Here is a 14,352-nt window from a genome sequence, read left to right on the forward strand (position 1 = left end):
CTGCTTCCTAGGGTCCAGATGCTCACCCCAGTGCCTGGCGTTCTCACCTCCACCCCAGACCACAGGCCCCCCAGGACCCCCATTTAGCAGAGAGGAAAGTGAAGCCCAGAGGGTATGGGCTGGCCATGGAAGTGTGCTGGTGCCCACGAGGGACCCCAGCCCCTCCTGGCTGGCCAGCTGCCTGCCGGCCCCGTTCCTGTTCCTGCTGCTCGGGAGCCGGCAGAGGCCCAGTGCTGGGGGTTCGTCCTCACAGGGGATCTGACAGACGGGCCAGCCAGACCCACATCCCTTGAGAGAGCGCAGTGGCCACAGGCAGCGAGCAGGAGGACTAGCCCACCAGCCACCTGGTCGGGCCACTGGGGCAGATGGCAGCCAATCCAGGCCCAGGAGGCTGCCTAACGAGCCCCACACAATCTTTCCCCCCATATTTTCCCAATAAAAAAGCAGTTAGACACCAACCACAGCCTCGCGGAGGGGCCATCTGGCTGCCTGGCTCCCAAGCCTACTGGCAGCGTGGATGCCTTCCCCACCAGCAGCCGGTGCCCAGGGCAGGGCTGGGGGGTGGGCGGGCCAGGCTGGGGGGCTTGCAGAGCCAGCATGGGGCGCCCACGGGGTGGAGCCTGCTCTTTCATGAGGGGCGGTGACAGAGGTCTTCCTGTCTGTCTGTCTGTCTGCACACCGGCCTCCGGGGCGGCTGCAGGGTAGACAGAGACTCTGCTGGTCTCCGTGTGCCCATGTCTTGGATGTGGACCATCCCCAGTGTGTCAGAGCCCAGTGTGTCAGAGCCCAAAGCCAGTGGGCGAGGGGTGGGTGGGCTGGCGAGAGCCTACAGACGCTGCAGGTGCATCTGACCTCAGACCCTAGCAGGTCTGGGAGGAGCGCACTGGCTGGAAGAGGGGGCCTGGGTCTTCCTGCTGCTCTGTCCGGGGGGAGGCCTCCCTGGGGACGGCCTGCCTGCCACAATTTCCCCAGCGCCCAGACCCAGGGCCCTGAGCTGCCCAACCTGTACGTCCAGCTGCCTCACCACAGGCCCAGAGCAGCCCTGCTGTCTCCAGCCCACTGCGCAGCCAGGAGCGGGGCAAGGGGAGCTCCTTCCACCTCTGTGTAGCACACGGTGCCCCCGGGCTGAGTGAGGGTCTGGGAGACACCCTGTGGCCAGGCCCCAGGGGAGGGCGTGCTGCAGGGGGACGGGCCCCAGGGGAGGGTGTGCTGCGGGGGGGACGGGCCCCAGGGGAGGGTGTGCTGCGGGGGGACGGGCCCCAGGGGAGGGTGTGCTGCGGGGGGACGGGCCCCAGGGGAGGGTGTGCTGCGGGGGGACGGGCCCCAGGGGAGGGTGTGCTGCGGGGGGACGGGCCCCAGGGGAGGGTGTGCTGCGGGGGGACGGGCCCCAGGGGAGGGTGTGCTGCGGGGGGACGGGCCCCAGGGGAGGGTGTGCTGCGGGGGGACGGGCCCCAGGGGAGGGTGTGCTGTGGGGGGACGGGCCCCAGGGGAGGGTGTGCTGCGGGGGGACGGGCCCCAGGGGAGGGTGTGCTGCGGGGGGACGGGCCCCAGGGGAGGGTGTGCTGTGGGGGGACGGGCCCCAGGGGAGGGTGTGCTGCGGGGGGATGGGCCCCAGGGGAGGGTGTGCTGCGGGGGGACGGGCCCCAGGGGAGGGTGTGCTGTGGGGGGATGGGCCCCAGGGGAGGGTGTGCTGCGGGGGGACGGGCCCCAGGGGAGGGTGTGCTGCGGGGGGACGGTGGCCGGGCCCCAGGGGAGGGCATGCTGCAGGGGGACGGGCCCCAGGGGAGGGCGTGCTGCGGGGGGACGGGCCCCAGGGGAGGGCGTGCTGTAGGGGGACGGGCCCCAGGGGAGGGCGTGCTGCAGGGGGATGCCTCTTTCTCCCATTCCCATGTTTTTTCAGCTCTATAAAATCAGGGCTTTTGCCATCCTGCAAATGCTTGGAGACACGTGGCCTTCCTCCCCTGAGCAGCTCCTTCTGGAAGGGGCAAAAGACCTCACCTGGCTGTGTCCCTCGAGAAAGGTGGTGAGGAGCTGCAGAGGGCAGAGGCTCCTGGGGGGGGGGGGGGCCGGCCCATGGCAGGTCAGTTGGACTGGGGTGGGGGAGGACAGGAAGGGTGGCGGCTCTGGATGAGCGGGCACTGCACCCCTTGGAGATGCACCTGCTTCCTGATGGGCTGGGAGGAAGGCCTGGAACCCAGCCTGGCTAGAGGGAGGCAGCAGAACTCAGGTCTCTCTTGCTGTCCAACCTCACATGGTGTGTAATTAGCGTCCCCATGCAGCCCGGAGGGACAGGGACCTCTTGGGATAGCGGTTCCCCACTGCACTTGGAACAAACCTGAGCTTCCTGCTATGGTTTACATAATGTGGCCTCTCTGAACGCATGCTCTCTCCCTCTGCTCCGGCCCCCACGGGACATTTTGCACCAACATTCTCCCTGGCTCGCCGCACAGGTGATCACTCATTCTGCATGATCAGTGGTGTGGGGACGTGAGATGCAGATGAGGTGGCTGGTGCTACAGCTGCCTTCATGGACCAAGGGGGTGAGGGAGGCAGCTATATACCAAGGACGGCCAAGCAGAGACAGGAGCCTGATGACCACACACAGGCCATGCCAGCCTGGAGGGCCCACACCTAGGCTTCTAGGTGAGAAATACAAACCCTCTATTAAGCCACTGCTAACTCCAGTTTCCACTACAGCAGTCAAATGCAGGTTCTAACCAACGCGAGGCCGTGTGGGAGAGAGCTGGTGTCTGTGCCTTGGAAGGCAGGACTGAGGGCTGGGAGTTGACTGTGCAGGCAGGATGGGTCTCTGCATCTGGCGCAGGCAGACTTGTGAGCCTATGAGCAGAGAGGTTATGTGTGCCCAGATGAGAGGCACAGAGGGCCGGGGGGAGGGGGCAGCCCAGGCAGCCACGTAGAGCCTGGTGAGGCACCATGACCCAGCCAGTGCTGACCAGGCACGACCCATCCGTGGTGGTTGGCAAATTATCCGGCAGGGAGCCCTTGCCCCAGGCAGCCTCTCCGGGAAGCCCTGACACCTCCCCACAATCACGCAGCTTTGGGGCTCAGGCCGAGTGCCAACCTGGCCAGCCCATGCTGACCCATGGTCAGTTGCATGGGGTCTCAGCCTGGCCTCTGGCCTCCATCCCAAGCTGCCCAGAGATACACCCCAGTGTTGCAGAAGACCCAGGTACTCCTGGGAGGGCAAACCTGGGTGACCAGGGAGGAAGCCTATGCCCTTTCCTGGCTCTCCAGCCCAGGGGCTTTCTGGAGCACCATCCGGCTCTATCCACCCACAAACAGGAGCCGCCTGTGGCTTACTCACTCCGTATTAACTGACTCAGAGCTCACTGTGGCTCAGAAGACGTGTCTCCATCTCCCATGGAACAGGTGGGGACACTGGGGCATGGAGGCGATTCTGCTTTCTCCTCTGACCCTGGCCTCATTGAAGCTGGGGATTGGGGGGGCCTGGCCTCCCACCTGCCCTGCGATGGAGCTGGGCCACCCCATCACCCGTGTAGGCCACTCACTGTGGCCACGGCCGGGGCCCAGCACACAGGTGTGGGGAAGGCTGACTCTGGCCACAGCCTTCCTTCCCAGGATCCACAGTCACAAGCCCCAGTGGCAGCCTGAAGGGGGGGGGGGCTGGGCCAAGTGGCTGCACCTGGCACAGCAGAGGAGTGAGCCCCAACAGCGACCCTAGCCAGTCCCTCCAGTCAGGGGGCTCTGCGACTCAGACTCTGGCCCTCCTAAGTCTCCAGGGCAGGGGCTCTTCCCTTGGGCTGCACAAGGAATTGCCAGAAAAAAACCAGAATCATGAGTTCGAGACCCTGCCCTGCACCCATCCAGACTGAGCTCTGCTGCTCACACCCTCCCAACTGCACCTGCTCCCCCTTGTCCCTCGGCTGGGCTGGGCAGGGCCCCAAGCGTTGCTCAGGACTGGCCTGTGGGCTCCCCGCTCAGCGTGAGTGCAGAGGAGGCCATGGCTACAGCCCCTGCTAGCCCCTGGTGGTGGCCTGCCACCTGGTCCAGGGCATCAATGGCCGTGCCAGAAGTGACCTCTCGTTCCTGGGGCACAGTCAGAGCTGCACCCTGCTGCCTGCCCTTTCCGTGCCCCCGTCTCTACCACCCAGAGTCCCCACTCTGATAGCAGGGGTGGCCTCAGAGGTAGAGGGACAAAAAGACCAGGGCCAGCAATGAGCAAGGGGCCAGGCTGCGCTGGGCCCCAGAGGCCCCTGGAGGGCTGGGGTCAACCCTTTGGCTGCCCGAGAGAAGGGGGGAGCAGGTTCTGGGTGCGGCGCGACCTGGCGGCTGAGTCAGGACTCTGACACCCGGAAGGAACCCGCTTGCGGGGTAGCAGCCTGGTTTCTTCTGTGGAAGATAGGCCAGGGGCCCTGGATGGGGCAGCCAGCGGTCTCAGGCCTCAGAAACCCCTCCTCTGAACCCCACTCAGAGCACCCTGTCTTCAGAGAGCGCTTCCTGCAAGGTGGTGTCAGATAAAGGAGGTGCCGGAGGCGAGGTGTCAGCTCAGCACCTTCCTGAGGCCCTTCATCTAATTCATTAGAGAGACTGAGGAACGACCACTCTGCACAGGTGCCTGGGTGGGGGGGCTGAGCTGCTCTGCCCCAGGACCCAGACAGCAGTTCATTCCCAGCTGCCCGCCCTCCAGCCACCTTCCCCAAATGGTCCAGACCCCGCTAAAGACCCCAGGCAGGACTTCTGGGCCAGCTCGCCTTGCACACCGGGGGCTCCTCACCCATCCACACCACTGCTCTCCCCACCATGGATGACTCCCGGCCCTTCCTGCCCGCCCCCCTCCAGGCTCCGAGGCTGATCACCCGGACTCCGGGCATCCTCCGCAACCCTGTCTTTCCATGCTTGCTCATATACGTCTGCCGAGAGGGGCCGTCCGCCTGTCCACACCTTGGACAACACCTGCCCAACGCAGGCCAGGACACAGCAGGTGAGCAAGAAGCACGGTCATGCATGCACAGACCTCCCGATGGCACTTCGCTCCGTTTCACAAAACTGGCCTAGAAGCCAGTGTGCAGCGGACCCGCCTCCAGACGAGCATGGGGGAACATGCTGTCCTCTGGCCTGGACACTCGGCACCTCCCCTCGGCATGCTCATCGCCTGCAGCCTCACCACCAGCTACCACCCTTTGCAGCTACGCGGGTCCCATATCCCAGAGGACTCTGGGGGCCAGCTGTGTGAGCTCGGGTAGGCTCCTCTTTTGGGGTCCCTGGATATGTCGGGGGGGTCACAGTTCCTGCCTCCCCTGGGGCCTCAGGACAAGCAGAGAGTGAGTGCCAGGCCTGGGCCTGGCCGTCTCACTCTGCCGCTTCTCAGGGTCTTCGCCCCTGCTGCAGTTCGCCTCCACGAAGCTCAGCACACAGTAGGTGCCCCACAGTCAGCTGCTGGGCTGTGAGCTCGGGGCGGCCTCTTCCCTGCTCCCCACAGGACACACAGGGGCCAGCAGATGACCAGGACCAAGGGCCCCAAGGAGGCCTGTGCTGCGGTTTTTCCTGAGCTGAACCCTCCAAGTGCATAAATCCTGAGTTAACGGGAACTGCTGAAAAGGAGGGTAATTAGGAGGAGCTAACACATTGCTGCTATTAGCGGAAGTCAGTTCTCTGGTGATGTTCACGGCCCCAGCCTGGAAAGTGGGGGGCTTACCGAGAGTATGGCCCCGCTCTGCCCACAGTGCCCCCCATCCCAGGGAGCCCTGGCGGAGACGGGGCCTGGACATGTGGGGAGGCCACCTGTCCTGCAGCCCCGTAGGTGGGGGTCTCGGGAGGAGGTGTGGGGGGCTTACCTTGTCGTCCCCTTCACTCTCGCTGTCACACTGCAGGGGAGAGAGAGGAGAGTCAGCGCCCCATTGCACCCCGTGGCAGGGCAGGGGTTGTGGGAGGGGCCTCGCGGGTGAGAGGGCCTTGGGGGGCCTGGGAGGGATCTGGAGTTTGGAGTGCCAGCGAGGCGCTCGGTGAAGGGCTCTGGGGGCGGGCCAGGCAGAGGTGAGGCAAAGAAGCATGCTCAGCCAGGCAGGTGCATCCGCCCCAGGACAGGCACCGGGGCCCAGAGCGAGCCATGAAGCCTGCCTCCTCACCCCAGGCTACGCTAGGGGCAGCGTCACCCCGTCTTGGGACAGCTGCTACCCTGTGACCCCCTCAGGCCTTCTCCCACATGCGACTCTCCAGGCGGGGGTCCAGGTGACAGGTGAGGAGCTCGCACTCCTGGGCGGTGGGCACTGATGGGGGCCCAGGGTAGGATCAAGGATGCCCTCTGGGCAGGGACATGGAAGCCCAGCCTCAGCAGCCCCAGCTCTACTGAAGGGGCAGAGGGGGGCTTGGATCCCTTGGACAGACGAGGGGGTCAGCCCAGGCCTGTGGCCACAGGCACTGCCTACAGGGAGGGTCGCCTCGCGTGCCCCTGCAGCCTGGGTATAAGCCACTTGACGTGCTCGCTCAGCTGGTTAGAGAAAGGTTGGTAATCGTGCAAACAAATCTTTGTTTTCCATCTTCAGTAGGCAGAGCTTTAAAAAGAAAAGACTGCTTTTCTAGAAACCACGGCAATTTTCCCCTAAAAGAATATAAAGAAAAATAATCCCTTCCTAGGAACCACAATTACAACAGGTCGTGTCAAATGAATTCTGCCGCTGAAAATAAATCTCCTGGGCCACATGTGAGGGTGACAGGCCCCCGTCAGCTGTGCACCTTGCTGTCTGTGTGGTGTCCTCCAGTTGGTCAGCGCAGGGAGGGGGTGCTCTGCCCTTGGCGCCCCAGGGGGAGGGATGGGGTGCACTTGATGGCAAAGTTCACAGGGTTGTCCAGATGGGCCCCGTGCTTTACCAGCCACCCACTGCAGCTGGGAGTGACCCTGGGGGATGGGCATGTGTGGGGGGGTTCTTCTGAGGCTAAAAGCGTCCCACCCCCAAAGCCCTGCAGACCCCCTGCAGGGCCTGGACAGAGACCTCCAGGGTTGTGTCCCTGCACAGATGGCAGAAGGGATGCATGGGCCCAGTGCCCCGGCTGCACAGTGACAAGAAGCCAGGTCAGTCCTTCACGAGCAGCTCTGGGGGCCAGGGAGAGGGCAGAGTGGCTAAAATGCAGGAGGAGGTGCACCCCGAGGCAAGGAGGGGAGTGTGCAAGACGCGACTGGAGAGGTGAGGGGCTGGGACACACCGGAACACAGGCAGTGTCATCATCCTGCGGAGCTGGGACTGCACTCTGGCACGCTGGGGGCTCAGTGCTGGCAGAGAAGGGCTGGGGGCCGGGGGGTTGTGGCCCATGGGGGCCAAGAGCCCTTCTGACTAGGCTGCTGCTGGAGCTGCCAGAGGCCCCCAGCCGGGCCTCTTCCTGCTCGATTAGCAGCACTGAGCCCTTGCCTTGGAAACCACAGTCCCATCAAACCGCCAGGAGGGTTGGGCCTTGTGTGTGCACGCGGCAGGACTGCAGCTTGGGCGCCTGGAACCCCCCAGGCTGGGCTGTTTCACACCTCTCCCCACAGCTTTTGGTGTCACAGCGAGAGCTTAATGACCCGACACTCAAGGAGGGGTGAGAGTGCTTTCCAGTGAGCGTGCATGGATCCTATAATTAACCAAACAGCACATCCTTGTCAGCCAGCACAGGCCACGTCGTAAATGAATTCAAGTTATTAAGTCCTACTGAATTAATGTTTAACTGCAATAGAGTCGGAACTGAATGAGGCAATTAATCAGGGCAAGGAGGGAAAAAGAGCCACGTCTGTCTTGCAGGAGTTGCTTGAGCGAGGTGACCTTCATGGAGTCGAGCTGGGCTGGGTGGCCCTGGTGGGTGTAACCCTGGTGTGTGGGGGTGCTCCAAGCAGGGAGCCCATGGGGCAGAGGACAGGCTCTAGGCCCCGAGGGGATGTGCTAGCTATGGTGGGGAGGCTAAAACGTGGCCAACTGGAGCAGACGTCCACCAGGATGCTGTGCTGCTACCCACATCAGGCAGTCCTGGGCAAGCCCCTTGACCTCTCCATGCCTCAGTTTACGCTTCTGTAAAACACAGACAACAACTTGTCTACAGGGTTGTTGTGCAGCTTCAATGAGTAAATAATATATGCAAAGCACTAGGACAGTGCTGGGTATGTACTCAGCATAATATATATCATGGTGATCACTCCATCACCATCGCTGCCACCATCACCATCCTCACCATCACCACCATCCTCACCATCACCATCATCACCATCCTCACCATCACCATCATCACCATCACCGCCATCCTCACCATCACCATGATCACCATGATCACCAGCACCATCCTCACCATCCTCACCACCACCATCACCATCACCATCATCATCACATCACCATAATCATCACCATCATCATCACTACTATCATCACCATCATGACCACCATCACCACCATCATCATCATCACCATCACCATCATCATCATCATCACCATCATCATCACCATCACCATCATCATCACATCACCATAATCATCACCATCATCACCATCACCATCACCATCATCACCACCATCACCACCATCATCATCACCACCATCATCACCATCATCACATCACCATAATCATCACCATCCTCACCATCACCATCATCACCATCACCGCCATCCTCACCATCACCATCACCATCATCACCATCATCACCACCATCATCACCATCATCACCATCACCACCATCATCATCATCACCATCATCATCACCATCCTCACCATCACATCACCATCATCATCACATCACCATAATCATCACCATCATCATCACTACTATCATCACCATCATGACCACCATCACCACCATCATCATCATCACCATCACCATCATCATCATCATCACCATCATCATCACCATCACCATCATCATCACATCACCATAATCATCACCATCATCACCATCACCATCATCACCATCATCACCATCATCACCACCATCACCACCATCATCATCACCACCATCATCACCATCACCACCATCACCACCATCATCATCATCACCATCATCATCACCATCCTCACCATCACATCACCATCATCATCACATCACCATAATCATCACCATCATCATCACTACTATCATCACCATCATGACCACCATCACCACCATCATCATCTTCACCATCATTACATCTCAGCCTCTTCCCTTAGATCACCTGAACAACTCTTGGAGGCATCTAGACCCCCACAGGGTCTAGACACAGACACCTCTCACTGACAGTGCCCTGCTCCCCCAGGAGCACCTGCACAGGAGGTCTGGGGAACTTGGCCTCCATCCCTGGGCCTCTTCCAGAAACCTGGGCAGCCACTTGCTTGGGTGGGGGCAGCTTGTCACCCTCCAGAATTGGGAGACACAAATCAACACAGTCACTGAGCAGCAACAGAAATGGACCTTTTTCTTCTCTCAGTGTGAACGTTAATTACTGCTTCACAGTGGAGTTTAGTGGAGGTTGCCTGTCTCCCATTTCTCTAACAAAGGCATGAAAAATTCTTGGGCAGGGAGACCTTGACACTGAGTCCACTTCTCCCATCAGATGCTCTAGCACCTGGGCCTGGGCCTGGCTCGGAGGTGCCCATGGAGAGTGGGGAGAGAGGCAGGGAGCAGGGACAGGGTCCCTCCTGCTCACTGTGGGGGCCCCCTCATGCCATGGAGACAGAGAGGGCTTAGAGACTGCCCTGGGCCCTGCCGTGGAGAAAGATACTGAAAGCCACCCCTAGCTCTGCTTCTGCCTCCCCCCAGCTTCCCACTCAGGTGACCGCTCGATCCAGGGGTCAGAGAGGGTTGAGGGGTGGTACATGGCCTGGTGCTCTGGCCTTGGGCCAGGTTTCTGCTCTTGCTGCAGCACACGGTCTGGGATGCTACCTACAGAGGTCCTGCTTACAGAACTGCCCAGGGACCAAGGAGGACCTGACTTCTCACCAGCTTGAGACTCACTCTTGAAGGGCACTGCTGCCTGCAAAGGCCCGAGCAGCTGCAAACCAAAAAAAATCAGCAGGGTCCATGTGTGGGTGGAAGGCCATGGAACATTCTATGCAACCCACTTGAGCGTGGGGGCAGAAAGGTCTGAGCAGCTAGAGTCAGTGCTGAGTCCACACTCTGGGCTGCCTTGGGGACACCCAGGGAATTTCAGGAGGCACAAATCCTTGATGTGGGCTGTCTTCATTGGGCCTGTTCTCATGACTCGTGCCTGTGCATGCAAACCCAGCTGGCCTGTCGTGTATGTGCATGTTCTGAGACATGTCAAGGTGTGCTCTGAGGCCTGTCTCATGTGAGCACCTGGGCATCCTGCCCAATGGGTACTCTACCCCAGGGTGTCCTGCCAAGTGTCCCAATGTGCACATGGCATGTGTGCACCCAGGTGACCTAACACAGGGCCACTTGTCCTTAAGCATGTGGCCGAGGAGCACTGGCCATGCTCAAAGGACACGTCTGTGCTTCCCGTGGCCCCTTGTGGGTCCCATCAGCTCCAGCTTAGTAAACATTCTGCTCATTGGTGCTGCCTTGGAAGAACTTTGGGGAACAGAGTGGCTGCCTTGCCTGCCGACATGGGTATCCGTCTGCCTCCAGAGAGAAGGGCACAAGGTGCTCACCTTCTATCCTGCTGCAAACGCTCCACTGGGATGTACAACACCTGCCCCATTAAGCAATTCAGCTAAAGAAGGAGCTGTGAACAGACTGTAGGAGGCCCAGGCTGGGAGCCACCTCCCATCACCTATGGTCTGGAGTCGGGGTGAAAAGGCCATTTTTCATCCTTGTTGGCACACCCCAGCCACGTACGTGAGCGCCACAGATGTTGGGCAGTGATGCGGGACCTCATGGGCAGGGGTGCCAGGAGCAGGGTGGGGGCTGCGGTCTGGTCTGTGCCTGGGGCGGCCATGGGATCAGCTGGGTGACTGTGTCTGAAGCGCTGGGCCACGGCTGCAAGGGCGGGGCGCACCGCACAGAGGGGAGCCGTGCCTGCCAGCGCTCACCAGGGTATTAGCCTACTTCACAGACAAGAAAGTAGAGGCCTGGGGCGCCTGGGCAGCTCAGTCGGTGAAGCGTCTGCCTTCAGCTCAGGTCATGATCCCAGGGTCCTGGGATCGAGCCCCACATTAGGTTCCCTGCTCAGTGGGGAGTCTGCTTCTCCCTCTGCTTGTGCTCTCTCTCTCAAAATGAATACATTAAAAAAAAAAAAAGTAGAGACCCAGAAGTTAAAGGGATTTGCTGGCAGCAACATGGTGCACAGGCAGGAGCCAAGCCCTAGAACCTGGGGTTCGGGTGTGCCCAGCAACAACCCTGGCACTACAGGGCAGGCGGGAGAGGGGAGCCACACATCCCACTGGCAGGAGGCCTGGGACCCTGTGGGGGGTGGGGCTGATGGTGCATTGGCTCACTGGGGCCGCTTCTGTACAACTCAGGCCCCACCACAGACCCATCTGCTTATGGATGGGGAAACTGAGGCATAGTAGTTGGGAGCCCACTTAGGTGAATGGGTGTGTGGGCTCTGGCACCCGCAGTCTCAATCTGGCCCTTCTGATCAGGGCCCCATGCCAGGGACTCCCTCAGGGCAGCTGGGACAGGGCTGGGGCTCCAGGATCACCCTGCAAAGGTGTGGCCCCAGGCCACACTGGCCCAGAAAGTCACAGCGAGCCTGATTAATTACGCACGGTAGCTGGATGGGGACCCTGAAAACCCTATTCTTGTTTACTCAGCTAATTCGCTTTTTATGAGTGCTTAGGCTTTAAAGCAAAACAAAGCACTAATTACCCAATTAACGAGCAATTAAGTTACTGCAGCCTAATAGCCCAAGTGCGGACGGCCTCCACGGACTGATGGTGAGTGAGACCCATTTAGAGATGCACAGCTGGAGCCGAGCAGGCGCATTTCGGGGGGAGGCAGAGCCACATTACCTGTCACGGGGCGGGGGCAGCAAGGGCAGATGGGGCCAGTACCTGCCCTCACCAGCGTGCTTCCCCCAGAGCAGCCCAGAGAGGCCGTACCACTCGCCTGCCCAGCCCCATGGCCCCTCATGTTCCCACCCCGAGTGTCTGCAACTTGGGTAAAATGGGGAGCTCAGGGTGGCCGCCCACCTGGAGACCTCTGCGTGGGCAGTGGTTTGGAGCCCTGAGAGAGCCTTGTAGAGGCCACCTTACAGAGACAAGGGTGGTCCTGCAGCTGGGCAGTGGGCTTTTTGGGGCCCTGAGAGACGAGTGGGTTAGGGTACCTGCGTCCTGCTGCCAGGCCACCTCCTGCATTTTGAGAGCAGTCTCTGAGGGAAGTCCATGGTGCCAAAGCGTGGGGCCTGGTGGCCCTGAGCCCCAAGTCTGCGCTGGGGCTGCGAACATTGCAGCTTATGAGTGACCAGTGGCATGATGCCACATCAGAGGGCAGAGTCTGGGGCACAGAGTGTTGGGCAGACCCAGTAACTGACTGGTCAGAGGGGAAGCCAGCTGGAAAGAAGCCACCCCTCTAACTCTCCAAATCTCAAGACGACTGGAACAGAACTCTGATCCTTCCACTGCCTGGCCCATGTGACCTGCCTTGCTGCCCCCGGACAGAATGCATAGATGGATGGAAGGATGCATGAATGACGTGGCCTGGTGCACACGGTGCGCAGACGAAGCTGGCAGGGAGTGAACGCGTGGACGGACAGACGGATGGAGGGTTGACTCGGGCTCTGACCGCTGATGTCTGAACTGCCCTATCCTGCTCCCGATGCGGGGTCTCACGGGGGCGGCACTTCCAAGGGAATTCTGGGTTTCACAGTGAGGGCCATCCCACAGCACCACCGTGAAAAACACAGGTGACTTTTAATATTCTCTGGCTGCGGTTACCTAAGATACCAAGGAGAACTGGGCACTGCTTTGTGGGATAACTTGTCCGAGTTGGCCTATCAGGGAACTCGGACACCCCACGGCCGCCCACGGCAACAGCAGGCGTGGAGGACACCCCGCCTGGACAGATGGAGGACTGGCCCCCTGGCTGCTGGCTGTGCGTGGACCACAGCTGGGGCAGCCCTGTCCTTCTTGGGAGTCCGAGCCCCAACAGGGGCCCCGACAGGCTGCCCCTGCACCCCCACACACCCTGCTGTGACCCTCTATTCCCACCAGCAGCTCCTGGCCACACAGCAGGCCTCCCCCTACCTGCACGATGCACACGCCCGCACCCTCACGCAGACGCACACACAGGCTCCTGTCCCCACACACGTGGTCCTGTTCCTGGGCCGGTATGAACGCCAACCCCCCAGGGGCGCTCAGTGGCACCCCTGGACCCTAGCCCGATGGCCCCTCCACGTTCTCTCCCCTCCCTGCTCCACCCACTCTGTGCACTTTTGCTCTGACAGGCCACACATTTATCCATCCCTCCTATTTTCCACCTGCCCTTCCTTCCATGGCCCCCACGAGAGTGGGGATTTCTGGGTTTTCTTCAATCCTCTGACCTCAGCGCCGGGAGCTACCCCTCACCTGCAGTAGGTGCTCAGTAAATACTCGGAGACCGCAAATGGCCACTACATGACGCTCCTGAGCTCGGAGGCCCCGATGGCTCCTTCTGAGCCATCCCAGCCCCACCCGAGCCTCAAGGGGGCAGGCGGGGGCCCTCCGCTCCCGCCTCAGGGGCCGCACTGGGCCCTTGGTGCATGGACGGCAGGTCAGACATCAAGCCCACGCTCCCTTTTTCTCAGTAGCGGCTCTCCCACCAGCCCTTGCTGGGCCAGAATAATTAACGAGCCCATGTCAGAGAATGAATAAAAGATGGCCCACAGCCCTGCCGCACGCGGCTGACCTTTCGCGGAGTCGACTGTATTAATATATTCTCATGTTGTCAGACTCAAAGCGCTAACTGCCTTATGAATTATTTATCAACACAAAAAGTCTTAACCAGAACAGTGTTAACAGTAATTCCTAACCTTCTGTGCCCCAGCAGCCCTGCGTGTTCCACATAATTGAATTTCAGCTTCCGACTGGCACCCGGCCTGCCCTCCCTCCAGCACGTGGGCCACTGCCGTCAGGGCTCCTTGGGGCTTGTCCAGAGAGGCTGTGTTCAGCCTCTGGGGACAGGGCTGTGGCCTGGTCACCTGGCGGGACGGGAGTCCTTGGCTCAGAACTACATGCCCTGGGCACGGGTGGAGCAACACAGGGTCCAGGCAAGAAGGCAGAGCCTGCCGGGGACCTCAGCTGGAGGCCTGCCTTCGGAACGGGGAAAGGACGGCCAGGGGCTGGCAAATGCAGGAAGCCCGGTGCCCTCCCGCTAAAGGGATGGCAGGGGCTGCCCACGCCTCAGGCCAGGCGGGGAGGGAGGGCTGTGGGGGCAGCGCGGGGGTGAGGGCGGGCAGGGCTGCAGGCTGGCTCCGTCTGGGGGCTCCAGGGGAGGACCCAGCA

The 14,352-nt window shown here is 60.9% G+C and overlaps 1 protein-coding gene across 17 annotated transcripts in view; it reads right to left on the reverse strand.

Annotated features, from left to right (window-relative positions):
* Window positions 1-14,352, reverse strand: part of FBRSL1 (fibrosin like 1) — an 82,700-nt gene that overhangs the window by 27,580 nt on the left and 40,768 nt on the right. For 16 of the 17 annotated variants that reach the window (XM_027576253.2, XM_027576256.2, XM_027576264.2 and 13 more), the window contains one exon: window positions 5,817-5,846. The exons of the other annotated variant lie outside the window; for it this stretch is intronic. In XM_027576253.2, the coding sequence (XP_027432054.2) occupies window positions 5,817-5,846 (30 nt within the window). The remainder of the gene's footprint in view (window positions 1-5,816; window positions 5,847-14,352) is intronic. 17 annotated transcript variants of the gene reach the window in all.

The sequence above is a fragment of the Zalophus californianus genome, chromosome 14 (genome assembly GCF_009762305.2).
Source record: "Zalophus californianus isolate mZalCal1 chromosome 14, mZalCal1.pri.v2, whole genome shotgun sequence".
In the NCBI taxonomy this organism is placed as follows: domain Eukaryota; kingdom Metazoa; phylum Chordata; class Mammalia; order Carnivora; family Otariidae; genus Zalophus; species Zalophus californianus.